The sequence below is a fragment of the Nerophis ophidion genome, linkage group LG12 (assembly GCF_033978795.1).
Source record: "Nerophis ophidion isolate RoL-2023_Sa linkage group LG12, RoL_Noph_v1.0, whole genome shotgun sequence".
Classification (NCBI taxonomy): Eukaryota; Metazoa; Chordata; class Actinopteri; order Syngnathiformes; family Syngnathidae; genus Nerophis; species Nerophis ophidion.
In genome coordinates this window covers 37584021-37604467 of record NC_084622.1, presented here as the reverse complement: position 1 = coordinate 37604467, position 20447 = coordinate 37584021, and the positions used below count along the sequence as shown (strand labels likewise).

The 20447-nt window shown below is 44.1% G+C and overlaps 1 protein-coding gene across 2 annotated transcripts in view; it reads left to right on the top strand.

Annotated features, from left to right (window-relative positions):
- LOC133563410 (zinc finger protein 469) overlaps positions 1-16004 on the top strand; it is a 787165-nt gene extending 771161 nt beyond the window's left edge. For both annotated transcript variants that reach the window (XM_061917527.1, XM_061917528.1), the window contains one exon: positions 3487-16004. In XM_061917527.1, coding sequence (XP_061773511.1) covers positions 3676-14811 — 11136 coding nt within the window. In that variant the 5' untranslated portion in view covers positions 3487-3675 and the 3' untranslated portion in view covers positions 14812-16004. The remainder of the gene's footprint in view (positions 1-3486) is intronic.
- Positions 16005-20447: the final 4443 nt, after the last annotated feature.

Sequence of the window (20447 nt, the reverse complement as noted above, 5' to 3'; positions counted from 1 at the left end):
AATATATATAATATATATATATATTTTTTTTCAATAGTTTGGCCAAGTCTCACCCCCGGCCAAACTAAAAAAAAAACGCGACTTATAGTCCGAAAAATACGGTACCTGTCATTAATCTACTCCCAAACGAGCCGGGCTGGTAAAATCACGGCACGATAACTTAAAAATAAAGACAACTTCAGATTGTTTTATTTGTTTGAAAATAAAACCAGCACATTCAGAAAACTGCGATGAGATGGTGACTTGTCCAGGGTGTACCCCGCCTTCCGCCCGATTGTAGCTGAGATAGGCACCAAAGAGAATAAGCGGCCGAAAATGGAGGGATGGATGGACATTCAGAAAATGTACGAATCATAATGTTGTTGGGGTTTTTTTACACTTACATGTTGCGGTTAATAGTATTCCATCTTTATTCGTCATTATTTTTACTTTCTGAATAAATTGTGTGATGATGTTCATCAGTCAACTCATTGATGTTAATTTTCAATCCATCACGATAAAAAAATAATATCAAAGTCAAATGACAGGATGTTATTTATGTAGTTTGCTCATTTTCCTCGACTGGTGCACTAACATCATGCGGTTTATTTTTTTACATAAGTAGCATCATCCACAAAGATGCAAAAAATTGCTATTGCGACATCTAGTGGACACACTGCAGTTTCTTTCATTCCAAAATGTTGGCTCATTTTTATACTTGGCAAATCAGCCCTGTTCAAGGGGCTGATCCGGCCCGTGCGCCGTACGTTTGACACCCGTGATTTAACTGCAATAAATGCACCTTTTTACATTATATAAGTACATTTTGGAGCATACTGTGTGGCTGTCTGATTCTCACCAGGCTTGCACACCAAAAACTGATTTTCAAGAAATGCAGTGAATGTGAGCCAGTAAAAGTCCATTAGATGTTGAAGTAGGGCCAAAATATTTATTTCCACATTTATAGTGTTCATATTTTTCCGGCGGGGAAAAAAAATCAGCATATTTCGTTCAAAATGGTGCGTAGTTGATGAACAAGCTCTGTCCTTGTATCTTATGCCTCACCTGCTTGGATTTTATAACGCAGTTCGACTCACCTTAAAGTGAAGTGAGAACTTCAAAATTTGCCTAAAAATTGGTTTTCTATTTTTTCCTGGAGTTAAACCTGTATCCTCTTTAAAAAAAAAAAAAAAAAAAAAAAAGGTTGTCTCTTCGGTTACTTCAGGATATCTTAGTAATGGAAAGCAGAAAAGTAGGTCAAATTGAAGTTCCCCAAAAATGGCTTTTTGGTGCTAAACCATAGCTTTCATCTGGTCTGACCTCAAAAAGAAGGAGCAGCAGTGGTGGCCAATGTAAACTGAGACCTGAGAGGCAGTGTCTGGGATGAGGAGAGGCAACAACCGTCACGTTGCCCAATGTTAAATGTCTAACGACTGACCCAATAATCCGTGATATTCTTCCATGATCTAAGCCTTCTCTAGCAAAATCATAAACACTATAACGCAGTGTCTCTGTATTAAAAGAGCCTATAAATCATTTACCAACTGTCAACTTTTTGGACACTTGTGCTGCATTTGTGTCATCTTCTACTGTTGTCTACCTAATCATTCAAAAACTGTGTGTTTGACGGACGGATTTATGTGAGGATTAGAGCATGTGCTGTACATAGAATTTGTTTATTTACGTTTTCTCATTATTAAGAAAGTTTAGGGTGAGTTACACTGACAATATGAGGCTGGCAATATTTGAAGTGTCTGTACTTTGGCCTTGGAAGCATCTTTGTAAGATGATGCAATAGTGCTCTCTGCTGGTTAAATCCAGGAAAGAAAAGTGCCCTTTCCAAATAAAAGTCATTTTTTAAATTTTTTGGGGGGCATTTTTCTGAAGCCAATAACCCTACTGTTCTTTTTACAAGCTGTAGTAATGCATTCATGATTTTTTTGTAAGTTCAATACTTAAAAAAAGGCTTATCCTGCTATGAATAATGAGTGACACGTTGCTTGCAAAGGTTATTATTATAATTATGATGACACAGCAGATGACTTTGCAGCATCGCGTGGACATCGGGGGCGGTACCTCTGGATTGGCAGACCGGGATGGTGGTTCCTCTCTTTAAGAAGGGGGACCGGAGGGTGTGTTCCAACTATCGTGGGATCACACTCCTCAGCCTTCCCGGTAAGGTTTATTCAGGTGTACTGGAGAGGAGGCTACGTCGGATAGTCGAACCTCGGATTCAGGAGGAACAGTGTGGTTTTCGTCCTGGTCGTGGAACTGTGGACCAGCTCTATACTCTCGGCAGGGTTCTTGAGGGTGCATGGGAGTTTGCCCAACCAGTCTACATGTGCTTTGTGGACTTGGAGAAGGCATTCGACCGTGTCCCTCAGGAAGTCCTGTGGGGAGTGCTCAGAGAGTATGGGGTATCGGACTGTCCTATTGTGGCGGTCCGTTCCCTGTACGATCAGTGCCAGAGCTTGGTCCGCATTGCCGGCAGTAAGTCGTACACATTTCCAGTGAGGGTTGGACTCCGCCAAAGCTGTCCTTTGTCACCGATTCTGTTCATAACTTTCATGGACAGAATTTCTAGGCGCAGTCAAGGCGTTGAGGGGTTCCGGTTTGGTAACCGCAGGATTAGGTCTCTGCTTTTTGCAGATGATGTGGTCCTGATGGCTTCATCTGACCGGGATCTTCAGCTCTCCCTGGATCGGTTCGCAGCCGAGTGTGAAGCGACCGGAATGAGAATCAGCACCTCCAAGTCCGAGTGCATGGTTCTCGCCCGGAAAAGTGTGGAGTGCCATCTCCGGGTTGGAGAGGAGACCCTGCCCCAAGTGGAGGAGTTCAAGTACCTAGGAGTCTTGTTCACGAGTGAGGGAAGAGTGGATCGTGAGATCGACAGGCGGATCGGTGCGGCATCTTCAGTAATGCGGACGTTGTACCGATCCGTTGTGGTGAAGAAGGAGCTGAGCCGGAAGGCAAAGCTCTCAATTTACCGGTCGATCTACGTTCCCATCCTCACCTATGGTCATGAGCTTTGGGTCATGACCGAAAGGATAAGATCACGGGTACAAGCGGCCGAAATGAGTTTCCTCCGCCGTGTGGCGGGGCTCTCCCTTAGAGATAGAGTGAGAAGCTCTGCCATCCGGGAGGAACTCAAAGTAAAGCCGCTGCTCCTTCACATCGCGAGGAGCCAGATGAGGTGGTTCGGGCATCTGGTCAGGATGCCACCCGAACGCCTCCCTAGGGAGGTGTTTAGGGCACGTCCAACCGGTAGGAGGCCACGGGGAAGACCCAGGACACGTTGGGAAGACTATGTCTCCCGGCTGGCCTGGGAACGCCTCGGGATCCCCCGGGAAGAGCTAGACGAAGTGGCTGGGGAGAGGGAAGTCTGGGTTTCCCTGCTTAGGCTGTTGCCCCCGCGACCCGACCTCGGATAAGCGGAAGATGATGGATGGATGGATGGATGGATGACACAGCAGAGACTTACAATTTGATTTTTTTGTGTTTCTCCAGGTTGGATTTGCTGGGATGCCAGATCATCAGATCACAATGACTATCAAGAGATGAGACTGCAACGGGCAGCCCTGTCCCTCCACTTCCTGCTACTGGATTTTTGCTGATTGATGCAATCCAGAAGACGATGCCTCACCCATCCGGACACCTCTTCTGAACAGCACACCTTTCCAGCACTTACTGTGCACCATGGCAGGAAAGACTCAGCAAAATCACGCTGTTAAAGAGCTGGGCACTAAGTCCAAACAGCAGGATGAGGGCACAGCGGTGGAACAACGCAGTGACAAAACCACAGAGGAATCTTCCGAGCACTTTTCAAGCACAGACACTGATGCCAGAGCCGGCAGCAGAGAGCCCAAACTTGACAAAGTAAAGAAGGAGCGGGGCGGTACACAGCAGCGTGAGGCAGTTATTCGGCCACAACAGGCAGGCAAGATTGACTTCAGCTCGTTGCAGAACAGATCAAAGTTTGCCACTGACAGAACCTGGTCCAGTGGCAAAGGAAGTCCCCAATCACCAAGTGGAAAGGGGCGCGGTAGAGACAAGAGCAAGCGGTCTGGAAAGACAGAGCGCGGCAACACACAGCACCTGTACAGTCTCAGCATTACCAACCCTCGCTCCAACCTCAACATCGGGATCGCCTACCCACAGCAGAAGGTTTCACCAGCAACAAAACTGGACACCGCCCGTGGCCCGGTGTCGGGCAGCTACAGATTCCACACTCCCAGCATACCAGAGAGAGAAGTTGAGATACAGCAAGAAGAACTGAACTTCAGTCATTCTTTCCAAGAGGCCTCCTCAAACCTTACCTCTCCAAGCTATACCTCACAGGCACTGGGATCTTCAAGTGGGTCGTCGTCCCACCAGCATCTCCCTGTGTCACAGAAACAGCAGTCTGCCGCAATGGAAAATAGCATTGCACAGTCAGGCAGTCAGCTGATCTTGACTGACTTTCAGCTGAATGCCTCTAATGCATGGCAGTCCCCTGAAAGGACTTTTATTGGTGCTAACTATGCTTCATCGCAAAAATCCACTGCTCATACGGACACCAACAAGACGAACAACATTGTACCTGGTTCATTTCAATATGGATATAATTTTCTGGAAGAGTCGACCTCTGACTCTTTTCCCTGTGAACATAACCCACAATCCCAAGACTTTACAGACTCCTCTCTTGGTTCTGTTCATGGGACTCATAATTCATGTTCTTTTTTGCCTGTAGAGGGGCCAAGTGTTGCTCAGAACAACACCAAGTTCAGTAATGAACAGCAGCCGGAGACCAGAAGCTCTTATCCTCACACCCAGCAGTCACAGTTTATTCAAGGGGTGGCATCCTCTGTTCATTGTCCAAGGAATCTGAGTGATGACTCCGCCAGCAGTGACAGCACCACGGTTTCCATCCCGCAGCAGTCGGACCATGGGAAGACTGCCCTACCAGAAGGCAAAGACAATCCCGGACAGGTCAATGGTAAAGATTCAGCTGGGATTAAGAGGAACTGTGCCCCCAAAGACACGACTGCCAACCAAAGAACACACATCCAAGCAAGTGTACAACACACAAGAAATATTTTACACTCGCAAGGCACACAAATGCACTTTCTTAGCAAAACATTAAACAGTTCTGCAGTTAATCATGTTCACACAGGCACAGTGCAATTTGATAAAAACATAAATAATAAGGTTTTAAATGGGTTGACACAGTCCTGGGAGGGGCCTAGTAAGACATTTTTACCTGTGGCACAAAACACAATTCAGTACAGTGATGTGACTGAAAAGTTCCAGTTTCAGAACCAGTCGGCACCTGACAAAAGGATAAATTTATCGAAAGACAACAGAATGCCATGGCAGCCAATACGGCCACCTACTGCGAACCAAAATCAAGTATCGAGGCAAATAAGTAATCAAAAAGTGTCTTACATTGTTTCTCCCTCTGAGTGGCAGGATGATTGTAAATCACATAAAAATAGTTTGCTGAAAACCAGTGGTTCTTTTCCAAACAGCAGAACTAGCGATGGCTTTTCTAACCAAAGACAGGAGACTGTCAAACAGGTCTCAACATTCAAAGTAGAGATGAGTCATGCACAGCTAAGTGAAACTAAAAATAAGGCTTTATATTTTGGGCTCAACCAGTCTATCCCAGTAACTTCTTCCAGAAGCTATAGCTATCCACCAATACAAGTTCCACCCATGAGCCTCATGATGGTGTCACCTTATGAATCACCTTTACCCTCCCCAGCTCATACTCCTGCTTCCAGTAGTACTTGTTCCTCCCTCTCCCCTGTGTCCACCAGCCCAGTAAACAGCACTTCTGAGGATAGTCAGATGTCAAAGTCAGGAACCCCCCTCCCTTTTTATCAACAGCCAGCCCAGTCCAAAACCCAGTTAGCACCTGATCACTTAAACACGCACCCTCATCAGTTTCATGCGGAAACTCAGAGAAACCTTACCTACGCCCCAGACCGAGACAAAGACAACATGATGAGATATCTTCAAAACAACACACAGTCCAAGACAACAATAGATGGTAGCAAAGGTTACATGGACAGTTTTGGGATGGAGCATCATCAGCCTCCTCCGCCTTACTCTGCACATCAGCTGTTCGCCACTTCGTTAGCCAATGCTAATCTTGACCAGTTAGATGTACTTCTGACTTGTAAGCAGTGTGATCAGAATTTCCACAATGTTGCTTCATTTCTAGGACACAAGCAATACTGCACACAGCCAAACATGCCAAAGATAGAAGACAACGGGAAGTTCCACACAGAACCAGCAAAAGCAGTCTTACCTGCATCAAATGTGTCTATGTCAAGATGCCCTTCTGACCTTCATCTTTCTCTGTTAGGCCTTAACAAGAATGGAGAACTGATATCGGAAAGTGAAGCAAAAGCTGACTGCAAGGATGATCCAATGAAACTTAACTTGTTCTCGGGTTCTGGGAGCCACCCTGTTCCCCTCCCTGAACTAGAAATGGAGGATGCCAAGTTAGACAGCTTAATTACAGAAGCTCTGAACGGGCTTGGCTATCAGTCAGACAATGCGGAGATAGACAGTAGTTTTATTGATGCGTTTGTTGACGACGACCTCAACACTGTCAAATTAACAAACAAACAGTGTGTGAAAACAAAAGAATCTGTCTTATTTGAGAACAAAGATAAGCAGGCAGCAGATGACAGCGAGTCTTCCACACAGAAGTATTTTTATGACACCAATCATGACAGCCAAAAGAGAAATACGCCGTACAATGACAACAAACTTGAGAAAACACCTCTGAATTTTGAGCACGATAAGAAAACAAACATAAAAAAAGAGACCTCTCCTAAAAATCCCAAAATTGCCTCAAGGGAAAATAATAGGGAACAAGCCAGCAAAGGGAAAGAGGCGAGAAAAGTGTACAAGAGTGAAGATGAAAGCACGAATACACCAAGATTTCTCCTATCCAGCAAATTTTCTGAGCGCTGTGCTGTTAAAAGCGTTCAGGACAGTTCTGCACTCATACAGACCTCCACATCTCCAACCTCACGGACTGCAGTGAAAGAAAGCAAGCGCAGAAGCACTGGGGGCGGCACATGGAGTAAAGAACTTATACATAAAATAGTTCAACAAAAGAATAAGATCAATAAGCTCCACGTTAAAGGTAGTAAAAACCTACAGTTTTCCTTGGTGATGGAAAGGCTGACCCCTACTGTGCAGAACCCAGCATTTGGAGAGTATGATTACGTTTCAGACACAGACGATGAGTGTGAGCCCGTAAAGATAGCAAGCCAAGGTCGACTGAACCAAAGCAGTCGCTGTAAATACACATACACCAAAGAGTGCAAATGGCGAGCGAGGAGTGAGAGGGACCAAGCAGCTTGGAGACATGAGTCAAAAGAGTGTTTTGAGGTGAAAAAAAGTGAAGAGATTTCTCTTTCACCTGAAAAACACAGCTCCTATAGACACAAGAGGAGGGGTAGCAGGTCATCGACATGCAGTGAACTCAGCACATCTGTGAGTGTTTCAAGCGACAGCATTAACAGCCCTAAAAGCATCGAACGCACTGAATTGGACTGTGAGAGGAAGGCAGACATTAAAAAGAAAGACTCTCCAGAGCGGAAAAGCAATGAAAGGTGCTCCCCGCAGAAGTCGTGCAAAGACACTGGCACGCTAGCACTGACATTCACAAAATCAGTGAAAAGGTGTAATACAGACGGAGCCAATATTTTTGGCAACAAACATAGCACAGAAAACCCAACACAGTATTTTCCAAATGCAGAAATTGTTGATACAAGGCCATCCTCAGCAGTGACATCCTTTGAAAAAGAATCATTTAGCAAAGCAAACGAGGCGATTTATCATCGCAAAGAAAATGCCCCAACAGTCACCTCGAGTAAAAACGCACTAGAATGCACAGACAACCTGCACTCCAAAGAAGAAGACAACAAGCCATTGCAGTTTCATTCACACTCCCCTACTTGCAACAAAGAAACAGATCCCAGTATTGACAAAGGCACAAAGGTGAAAAGAAGACAGAGACCCCACTCCACACAGATAAAAGTGTCTGAAAACACTACATTTAAAGAACAGAGCAACAGTGTCTGCATGGCAAAAGAAGCCATTTCTTTAGTCAATGAGCTACACACACAACCGCCTGCATCTCTTTGCACCACACTAATGGATGAAGTTTGTCTCTCGCCAAGTCGCAACCAGGGTCCTCTCATACAAAAAGACGGAATCCACCTCATGCCCTACTCCATGGACCAGGACCAGGACCAGGGCCTCATCAAATCTCCTCTTACATTTGACACATCGTCAATGTTTGGGGACCTCGCAGCATTTGACAGTGGCCTTTACTCTGACATGCCAAAAGAGAGCTTCCATTCATTAGAGAACACCATTGACAAAAAAGAAGAGTTTGTGTCCTCGTTTTCTCCTTTTTTGGAACAAAGAGACTGGAACCTAATTGTAAGCCCGGTGCTACCAGATGAGATTTCTCAATACAAAGGTAGTTTTGATAAGGGAAATGAAAAGAAACCAGATTACAGTGATGTAACGTTGTCTTTGCCAGAAAAAATTATAGACTACAGCGCAAATCTGAACAGCTGTGCTTCAGAAGATGAGTTAGAAATAAAGCGGATCGTAAACGAACTTGAAAACCAGCTGCAGACAACTAAGATGGAAACCCCACTCAGGCAAGAGGACCCAAAGCAGCTGCAAATGAGCAAATTCTCACCTTTACGGCTGAGTGAAGAGTCAGAGAATGATACCATAGATGCTCCGGTGCCTTCAGAGACTTTTACTGAACCAGAACTTCCATGGAGCAGTCCATTCCAGTTTGACCTGGTGGACCGACACAACAGTCCCCACAGTACTATTCACAGTGAGGCTGGGACCCTTGAGCAATACACTGAGACGGAGACTGATGTTTCAAATACAATAATCCCACTCTCGCCGCTCCATAATGACCGCAAACCAGAGGAAAGAAATACAGAAACGGTGATCGCAAGTGAAACAAAAGATGTCTTGGAACAAAATCAGTACACAGAAAAGCTGATGAAAAATCTGGAGGTCATATCTGATTCCCTATTCAAAAATAAATCCATTATATCAGAACACAGAGAGCCAAATGTCACTTTTCCTGCAAGTCCACAACAAGAAAGCGAGTGTGGGGCTAGCGATTTAGCGGTGAAAGAGAATCACAGTGAAAAGGAAGCAATTACTGGGGCACAAAATACATTTTCCCCTTCAAATATCAGGGAGCAGAAGGACAATGTTGAATTCATTCTGAAAGAGTCACATTCATCTCTCCCTCACGATACAGACCACACAATCGATGTACACCAGCAGATTACATCACAGCCAAGTGAGCCCTCAGAAAATGGTATTAACAAGGTTGAGATGGAATTCATTTCAGATGGGCTTGTACCTGAGGAGAGTAAGCTGATTGAATCTTCTCATTGCTCTAGTGTGTTGGATACACATGCCGATGAAGACAGTAACACAGACAGAACTATGAAGGTGGTGCAACTAAGTTGTAACAGCCCACGACATGTTACAGTTAGTTATGAAGAAACAGACGCAAACAATAACGGCCAGCTTTCATCATTAGACATTTGCAAGTCAACAGGGATTGTGGTGAAAACAGGAGAGCAATCCACTGATAGCCACTTGAATCCTAAAAATGTTGATTTAATAAAGTGCGAGCAGTCTGAAAGTACCACCAAAAGCAGACACAGTTTAGTTAATCACAATGTAAGTCTAAAGCCTGACCTGTCAGTGGACGTCGTCTCCACAAGCAAACCTTACAGCCCAATTCTGGTCGAAGGCAACACAGAACATTCGGGAACAAGCATAACATTTCAAGACATCCACTCAATAGGACCAAACAGTCAGCTGGTCTTCATCCAGAAGGACAGCATCAATGACAATGATGCTAAAAGTAGCTCCTTTAAATCCCCTCAACTGAATGACTCATTAAAAACTGAACCAAGTTCTGCTTTCAATAGCATTCATAAACCAGAGGATATTTTAAATGTTCACGACATTAGAGAGGATCTTCCTGTGGATTTTATGGCAAGCCACCAGAATTCACCATGCAGAGAGGATGTGGAAGGAGGCCAGTGTAGCTTTCTACACACCTATTCACCTTCCAGCCCTCTTTTAGCAACACAGACGGAAATGGACATCGGAGACACTCAACAAAGTAAATATAAAAGCGGTGTTGACCAAAATTCAGTTCAAAAACCAACATCACCTGCTGCGAAGCCTGAACACCAAACAGAGGACTGTGATGAAACCGCAACAGCAGAAATTGAATATTTAATTAGCCCACCACATCTGGAACTGCCTAATTCTGACACCAACATACCTTCTCCACTTCCTGTGTCCTGCACGGTTGAACCACCAGTGCTATTAAATGGCCTGGACAAAGGGGATTCATCGTATGATTTCAAGCTGAGTCCTCTAAACAATAAAAACAACTCAGATGAGCCTCCACAGCTGACGCAATATGACTACATACCAATTTCCAGTTCACTAGAAGCACCAGTCATTGACGGTCTGAATTACAGATGTTTTTCATTGGGTCTAGCATCTGAAGACCAATGCACAAATTCCTCAGCTGGTATTGCAAATGAAGATGTGAAGGATAGACCCGGTCCAGATGACTCTATCAAGCTGACTCTGCTTAGAAAAGTTGAATCATCATCATTAGCAGAGGCAGAGAGCACCGCACTTCCAATGCAAAACATTTCAGATTGTCTGCTCAGTCCTAAGTCACCCATCCTCAGTGAAAGTGGACCAGCAGTGGACCTTGATGAGTGTTTCAATAAAGTAACATCACCAAAAATGGGTCACAACAACCCTCAGCAGGGCAAAGTTCTCTGTGAAATCTGCTTCATGTGTTTTAGAACTGTGCCAGGTTTGAAGAGACATAAGGTCATGAAACATATGGTCAGAAATGAAAAACCTATTGGCCCACAAAGCACAACAGTGTGCCATCAGGGGACTTCGCTTATTTATGAAGCATCACAAGAGGGAGAGAAGGAACATAAGGATGATTCACAGCCCTACCGGACCAGAATAGACGAGATGACGGAGACAAATGGCACCCTAATATTGAAAGAATCGGTGCCTGAGTCATCCACAAATAAAATGGCAGCTGATACAAGTACAGTGGCTCGAGATGAAACGGGGAATGACAAGCCTGTATTGCTGCCCAAATCAAAAAAGAACAGCAAAGTTCGAAAGAACAAAAATAACGAGGAAAACTCAAAGCTTGACCCGTTCTCTGATGATCTTTTGAATATGTTAAAAACAGACCTCCTTCAGGCAATAACTCCTGATTTTAAAAGCAATGGTTTGCAGGAACAAGAACATCCTGAGAGACATAGAGCGGAAACAGAGAAAACACTTCACTGTCTGACTTCAAACTCTGGCACAGAGACTGCGTCCAGAACTAAAGAGACTACTCTTACAAGTGAAACTGTAGGATTCAATGGACTCACAGATATAGACCAGATCACATGCACAGGCCTCATTGAGGAGGTGAAAGTTGAAGGATGTACAAAAGGTGAGGTGGAAAATACTCCATTTATAGAAGAGATCACAGAAGAACACAACGTAAATAGTCAGTGTCTTGTGGAAGAGGTGAGTGAACACAAACACTCAGAGGGGAGCATTACCCAAGAGGATCTTAAAAATGTATCGGTGGAGGTCAAGTGTGAGCAGAACAGCATCTCTTCAGACAAGCAACATTCTCTGACTTGTTTGTCCCCAGCGCCTCTCACTCCTTCTGGCATAACTCCTGATTTGAAGGCCTTACTTGATGACGACACCATCTTCTCACAATTGTTTCCCAGAGATGAAGACGCAAAGAGGAAAAAGTGCCCAAGGGTATATAGCAAAAGGAATAAAAAACAGAAGCTTTCATCTGATTCAGATGTCACTCAGGATGGCCCGCCTCCACCAGAAGCATTTACACAAGATACAAATCTATACATAGAGAACCCAGACGTTAAGGCATTTAGTGACAACCCAACTAAACCCTGTGAATATGCAACCATATCTATTGATGATACCATTATGTTGAATATGTGCCACAACAATACACTGAAGGTCCCTGATGTCACACCAGTGTCAGATGGGAAACAAAGTGATCAAGAATACAACACAAAAGAGCTCAGCATCAACCCTTTGAATCCATTTCAAATCGCTGTTGATAAAACTCCCATTGAGTGGAGTGGCATCGATGCGGAGCCTATAGTGACCCCTGAGCCTGTCATCTGTAAAGCAGATGCGCCAAACACACCTGGTGACGTCTACACTGTGGAGCAGAGTGTCTCAGACAGTGGACACAGCATTGACATTCAAAACATCAACACCACATTTCAGCTTCCTGAAATTCAGTTCTTCGAGTCGAACAAAGATGTCACTGTGGCTCCTCCCCCTGCAAGCACTGATGTGGAGAACAAGGATGATGAAAAGTCTAAAAAACCTACGGACCGGCGAGGCCGAAAGCGACAAGAAGGTGGAATGAAAGTCAAAGATAAGCAGTACAAGTGCAAAGTCTGTTTCACTTGGTTCCTCACTCTTGGCGAACTCAACTTTCACAAGCTGTCACACAATCCGTCCCCGCCTCCGACCTGCTACATGTGCGTTCAGCGTAAGTTCAGCTCCAGGGAGCAGTTGAGAGACCATCTGTGGGAGAAACACGCCAAGAACAAGACAGGGATTTGGACGTGCGGAATGTGTTTGAAGGAGATCTCAGATGTGTGGATGTATAATGAGCATTTACGAGAGCATGCCACTCAGTTTGCCCGCAGGGGTCAGACTCAGGGCTCCATGTTGGCCATTCCAGGCTGCTTCATGCAGGAGACTGCCGTCAAGAACTTCATCACCTCCATCATGCAACACCGGCCCAACAAAGGCAATAGAGAGTCCAGCAAAGCCACTAAAGACCAGGAAAAAGCATTCACTGCAAATGGCACTTTGGAAGATGAGAAAACCTCAGTTGGGCCTGAGCGGAAGCTTAACAAACCCAAAAGCAGCAGTGGGAGAGGCAGCAGCAAGAACACACTGACACCTCTGGAGGTCCTCCACAAAACAGAAGCACCAAAAAATGTGGAGATGCACCCAAACTGCAAGGACCCCTCCAGGGACTGTCACCACTGTGGGAAGCGCTTCCCCAAACCGTTCAAACTCCAGCGACATCTGGTGGTCCACAATTTGGAGAAGATTTTCCTGTGTCATAGATGTCCCGTCTCTTATCAAGAAGCCCAGGACCTCAAAGAACATCTAAAGACAGCACATGAGGAGACGGGCGAGCCCGACTCCAAACACACCACCCTCTACACCTGCGAGCTCTGTGCTGATGTCATGCATGTGATCAAAAAGTCCTTCATCTGCAGCACCTGCAATTACACCTTCTCCAAGAAGGAGCAGTTTGATCGTCACATGGAAAAACACCTGTCGGGGGGCAACAAAATCTTCAAATTCAGAGGCGTTCACAGGCCTGTCAAAACATCTTTGCCCAGAGAAGACGACTGCGATTCTCCGGCGAGTAAAAAAAGAAGAATTATTTCCGACAGCCAGCAAGAGAACAGCACAGACAGCGGCATTGCCAGCGTGTGCTCGCTGCACCACGGTCAGACCTCAGACACAGCTAAAGTGTCCATGTTGGATGACTCCACACAGACCCCCACGTACGACTACCGCAGTGACACAAATGTGAAGACGGAGGACATTGCTGATGATTACTCTGTTCTACTTGTGGAGCTGGAGAAATGTATTTCTGTGAGCTTAAGTGAGTCTGCTGCCCCCAAGGAAGAGGAAATTGATCAAACACCCGCAGCTAACCTTGACAAAGAAGCTAATGGGGAATCGACAGCTGAAGTGAAGGAGGAGAAAGAGTCCGTGTGCATTAGAGTAGAGACCACCAAGTGGCCAGCATCTCAACAGAACTGCAGCGAGGGGGAAGAGCAGAGTAAAGCCGATATAGACTCAGCAAGTGGACACAGCGAGAAAAGCGAGTCGCTTCCGTCGAGTAAAGACTTTTCAAGCAGCCTTCGAGAACACCAGGTGACGGCAAAGCGACCTGAGCCACAATTAGCTTTTGAAATGACGGAGCAGCAGAGGGAAGACGAGCGTCATCCACAGAGAGTCAGCAGGCAGCAAGCGGAACTAAAAGACAAAGGTGGTCCCATCAGAAGCAGCGTGAAGGTGACAGATTCAACACAAGTCCTCCACTCCAAGTCTTCTCCCAACACAAATGAGGATAAAGAAACCCAAAGATCTCAGAAGAAAAGGAAAGACGTGAAATCTCCAAACTGCATACAAAGAGTTTCCTCCCCGGCGACTCAGGAAAACTTTGTCATGGACTCTCGGCCCAAGAAGAAGTACCACCCCAGCAAGTGCCTGAATCCTTCTATGCAAAGAAAATCAGACGCCGCCAACGACTACGCCGTTTTCTCCTCAGTGCGTGATGACGTCGTCGGCAACAAGCTCGTCTCCAAGTGCAAGACCTCAACCTTAGGGTTGCAGTTGAAAAGAAGTCTGTTAGATAGCTGTACGCCAAAGAAAGCTGACATGGTAGCCCCTCTCGGCAGGGACTACAAAAGCAAAAAGGGACACGTGGGACGGCCACTGCACACCTCCATTTCCAAAGTGCCCTCTGTTCCTATGAACAATTCCTTGAACAAATCCAGGCCAAAGCAGGAGGTGAGGTCCGTGGAGAGCCACTCCTACAGAACAGCAGAGTCCCAAAACCACCTCTTAAGCCAGCTCTTTGGCCAGAAACTCACCAGTTTTAAGATTCCTTTAAGGAAAGACACGTCCGAATCGATTAACTGAGCGGAGAGTGAGGAATCTGTGAATAAAATGGACTTTATGTTTTCACAGTTATTAAAGATTTAATTCATTATGGTGAATGAGATTGCACAGCTCTTTTCTGTGAAATGTTTATACTTACATAGTCACTTTATGTCTTCTTTGTACATGTGCTCGTATCACACAAATGTGAGGACGAATGGCAAATATGAGTTTTGGTTCCAAAATTAATGTTAGTCGCAAATTCTTTGCTTTATATACACATATGTGTATGTATTTGTGCATATATATATATATACACAAATACATATATATTCACAGTATATAGATGGATGGATGGATGATCTGTTCCAGAGATTATATTTCGAATAGTATATATATAGAAAAGGGAAAAAAAAAATACTTGAAAATGCAGTAGAGTACATCCTTTTTCAGAAGTGCCTCTTCATTTTGCATTCATAACAGACTTATCAGTGCAAAAGGACCAAATGACGTAATTATTGACCTGGACTGTTGTCTCTGTACATGCTTCTCAACATACTATTGTGTATTATTTCTTACCTGCACTGCATTGACATTCAATCTAATTAGCCTTTTGTATCAACATACATGGTGCTACGTTGTGTTTTATAGTAATGTGAATGCCGATGTCCTCAGAAGGGAACACGAGAGCTGTAGCAGTCACAGCACGTTGATCACAGTGTGTGTTTACTGGTTCTCTGTCGCTTATTTTAAGATACTGTGTAAGCCATCCAAGGGCTCCATCTGTAGGCCGCTGGTCCAAGACAACATTAGGAAAGATTCCATTGTATAAACTCAGGTGCATACAAGGGCATCGCCGTCCTTACACCTGTATTTGGAGTTCTTCCCATGCACTGATAACATCACACACACACACACACTCTCTCTCACACACACCATCACACCAATTTGTGTTTTGCAACTCCAAGCTGTCATACTGAAGAGTATTTACTTGGACAAAAAAAAAAAAAAAAAAAAAGGTGCTTTATCTTGTTTATACTGTATGTATCGTATTTTGTATGATATTGTAGGTAGATCGTTGTCCGGTGTCATGCATTATACTATCAAAGTTTTTATTTTAATAATGTGCAAAAGAATGAGCAGAAAGGGAAGTGCAGTCAGTGCCTTGTGCAAGCTGTAAAGTGGATCACTAAGTGCCTATTTTATAGTTGTCATTAAAGATCTGTATCGATCTCTCCTGGCTCTTTTTCTTTTTCTGCTTCCGTCTTTTTGTCCACCAAAAGTCTCCTTGGACGTATCATCGCTCATCCATGCGGACTGGACACTGGCTGTCTTGGTTGCTTTGTTGGGTCTGCTCCTGTCTCTGGCCATTCTCCCTCCACCCCAGCGGACGATGGCGTGGAACACCGCAGAGGCCACCACAGTGGATATGTTTCTTTTACTTTTTATTCATAGCTGTATGTAGAAGTGTCTGCTTGTATCTGCTGCTTTAATGTCTTTAATGTCCTATGTGTTCTTTGATGTTTGATGTTTCCCTCTTACACACATGTAAGAGGGATGTGTACTATGGCTATGAGTTGTTGCTTTTTTCCCTTGGCCTCAGTCTGCACCCCCTCTCCAGGGCCCAGGCTAAGACCGATTTTTTTATTTTATTTTAATCTTCTATTTTTTTCTCCCCCCCTTGTTTACCTGTATCTCATCTTTTTTTGTAAGGGGCGCTGGAAGCCGGCAGACCCGTCAGCGATCCTGTTCTGTCTCCCTTTAATGTTTGTCTGATCTTGAATGGGATTGTGCTGAAAATTGTAATTTTCCTGAAGGAACTCTCCTGACGGAATAAATAAAGTACTATCTAATCTAATCTAATCTAAAACTTGAATCCCTGCAGATGTAGCCGTCAGCGCCTGCGTCAAACATGGTGCCAGGAGGCAAAAACAGATGCACTTTCACACACACACACACACACACACACACACACACACACACACACACACACACACACACACACTCAGAGAGAGATGTCTGAAAGCTCACAAATGTATCTTTACTACAAGGAAAGTTGTTTTTTTTCCCCCAACCATATGTTCTTGTGGAGAGACTTCACTGGCGTCACGTTGTCCTCCCACCACGTGTAAAGTGGCTTCTATTCCTACATGAGTATTTGTCAGCATCACATAGGAATAAAAAGCCATAGTACACACTGGCTTACACACTGAAGACCGCGTCCGGTGTTCTGCCACTGAATGATGCACTTTTGGAAAAGGGGACAGAAAAAGACAAGAGAGATTGAGTTCATACTGACGGTAAGAGTTTACTGTGCATCATTTGACTAAAACTGAGGAGTAAATAAATGGGTTGTACTTGTATAGCGCTTTTCTACCTTCAGGGTACTCAAAGCGCTTCGACACTACTTCCACATTCACCCATTCACACACACATTCACACACTGATGGAGGGAGCTGCCATGCAAGGCGCTAACGAGCACCCATTAGGTGAAGTGTCTTGCTCAGGACGCAACGGACGTGACGAGGTTGGTACTAGGTGGGGATTGAACCAGGGACCCTCGGGTTGCGCACGGCCACTCTTCCACTGCGCCACGCAGCAACAGAACCGCTCGTTTCCATTATCAAAGAGTGACTCTGTATGTAGCAGGGCTGTCAAAAAAAAGTTAACTCGTGTGATTAATCACCAGAAAAATAAGGCATTAATCATGCATGAACACAAATTAATCGCACAATTTATTTTGACGGTACGTGCTGGTCTACGGTCGGTCAGTGATCAATGCATGCCCACATCTGAGGTCCTCTCCAAGGTTTCTCATAGTCAGCATTGTCACTGGCGTCCCACTGGATGTGAATTCTCCCTGCCCACTGGGTGTGAGTTTTCCTTGCCCTTTTGTGGGTTCTTCCGAGGATGTTGTAGTCGTAATGATTTGTGCAGTCCTTTGAGACATTTGTGATTTGGGGCTATATAAATAAACATTGATTGATTGATTGATTGAAGAATGAGGCAAATTTTACTTTAAAATACATCTAGACATGACTTAAAGGCCTACTGAAACCCACTACTACCCACCACACAGTCTGATAGTTTATATATCAATGATGAAATATTAACATTGCAACACATGCCAATACGGCCTTTTTAGTTGAAAACGTCGCGGAATGATAACGTGTACGCGTGACGTCACAGACTGTTTGGTAATATGAGCGCTGCGCACACACACAGCTAAAAGTCGTCTGCTTTAAGGGCATAATTACACACTATTTTGGACATCTGTGTTGCTGAATCTTTTGCAATTTGTTCAATTAATATTGGAGAAGTCAAAGTAGAAAGATGGAGTTGGGAAGCTTTAGCCTTTAGCCACACAAACACACGGTGATTCATTGTTTAAAATTCCCGGAGCTGAAACTTTACTATGAGCGGTCAAGCGAACATGGTTCCCGACCAAAGGTCAACCAGCAGTTTTCGGTGAGAAAATTGCGGTAAAAAGTCGCCACTTATGACACATAGATTGGACCTGATATCACCGTTTGAATAAGAAAATCTCATTTCAGTAGGCCTTTAAAATGAAACAGATAGCAAGTTTTTTAGCAAATGAACGAATAAAATGAGTTCATTTTGGTCATATAATTAACCATTTTGTGTGAGTACAGATAATACATATTTAACAATTATACACATTTATACACAAAAAGAAAAGAAAAAGAATAACTGAAAAGGAACAGGCTGAAGCCAAGGCTTATATTTGCCCAGCCTATACATTTACTGAAAATTAGATTACCTGAAACATCAACGCTCAAAAAAATCAATGGGATGAAAATAATTGTTACTATATTTTATAATTTTACTACTTTCAAGGCTTTCTTAAACCTTAAAGAACGACATGTCTTCAACTCCTCACTGAGCTTGTTCCACCATTGAACTCCTAAAACTGAAATACATTTGTATTTTATATTCGTTCTTACTTTACCTATTTCAAAAATAAATATCCCCCGTAAATTATAGTTTTATCCTCTTAATTTAAATAACTTAGGAATACAGCTGAGCTTGTGCCGTACGTACAGCTGCCGTCCACTTCCATCAGACACTGGCCTCAAGACACCCGTGGACACACCCTTCCGACTATCAGGTACTGTTAAACTCACTAAAACACTAGCAACACAATAGAAAGATAAGGGATTTCCCAGAATTATCCTAGTAAATGTGTCTAAAAACATCTGAATCTGTCCCAATGCAATCGCATTTTTTTTTTTTTACTAGATTTTTTATTTTTTTAGTTTTTTCTAGTCCGTCGCTATCAATATTTTCAAACTCAAATCTTTATTCCTCGCTCAAATTAATGGGGAAATTGTCGTTTTCTCGGTCCGAATAGCTCTTTTTGTTGGAGGCTCCCATTATAAACAATGTGAATATGTGAGGAGCCATCAACGGGTGACGTCGTCTGCGACTTCCGGTACAGGCAGGGCTTTTCTCTTAACACCGAAAGTTGCGAACTTTATCGTGGATGTTCTCTACTAAATCCTTTCAGCAAAAATATGGCAATATCGGGAAATGATCACGTATGACACATAGAATGGACCTGCTATCCCCGTTTAAATAAGAAAATCTCCTTTCAGTAGGCCTTTAACATTGCAACAAATGCCAATACGGCCTTTTTAGTTTACTAAATTGCAATTTTAAATTTTGCGCGATGTATCCTGTTGAAAACGTTGCGGTATGATGACGCGTATGATGATGCGTGCGTTTGACGTCACCAGTTGTAGCGGACATTCACCTTCAGTGTGTGAATGGGCGAATGTGGAAATACTGTCAAAAGTGCTTTGGGCTCCTTAAAGAGGGTTAGAAAAGCGCTACACAAGTACAACCCACATTTTATTTCAGCCCGATCCAAGCTATAAGTAGTGTGCTTTACTCGCATAATTACACAGTATTCTGGACATCTGTGTTGCTGAATCTTTTGCAATTTGTTCAATTAATAATGGAGAAGTCAAAGTAGAAAGATGGAGGTGGGAAGCGGTGTATTACAGCTGCCTTTAGCAACACAAACACAAAGGTGAAGCTTAACTATAGAACAGAGCGGTCAAGTGAACATGGTTCGCGACCACATGTCAACCGGCAGGTAAGAAAATTGTGGTAATAAGTCGGCTCTTACCGTAGATATAAGCGGAACTTGCGTCCTCCCGCAGCTGCGTGACTTCCCTCAGAGACACTGGCGGTCACCACACCGTGGCGACACCCCTCCGACTTTCATGTTCCATGTGATCTCACTAAAACCCTAGTAACACAATAAGCAGATAAGGGATTTTCCAGAATTATCCTAGTAAATGTGTCTAATAACATCTGAATCGCTCCCACTGCCTTCGTTTTTTTTCTAGTCCTTCACTCTCACTATCCTCATCCATGAATCTTTCATCCTCTCTCAAATTAATGGGAAGTTGTCGCTTTCTCGGTCCGAATCGCTCTAGCTGCTGGTGGCCATGATTGTAAACAATGTGAGGATGTGAGGAGCTCTATAACCAGTGACGTCACGCGCACATCGTCTGCTACTTCCGGTACAGGCAAGGCTTTTTTATTAGCGACCGAAAGTGGTGAACTTTATCGTCGATGTTCTCTACTAAATCTTTTCAGCAAAAATATGGCAATATCACGAAATGATGACACATAGAATGGACCTGATA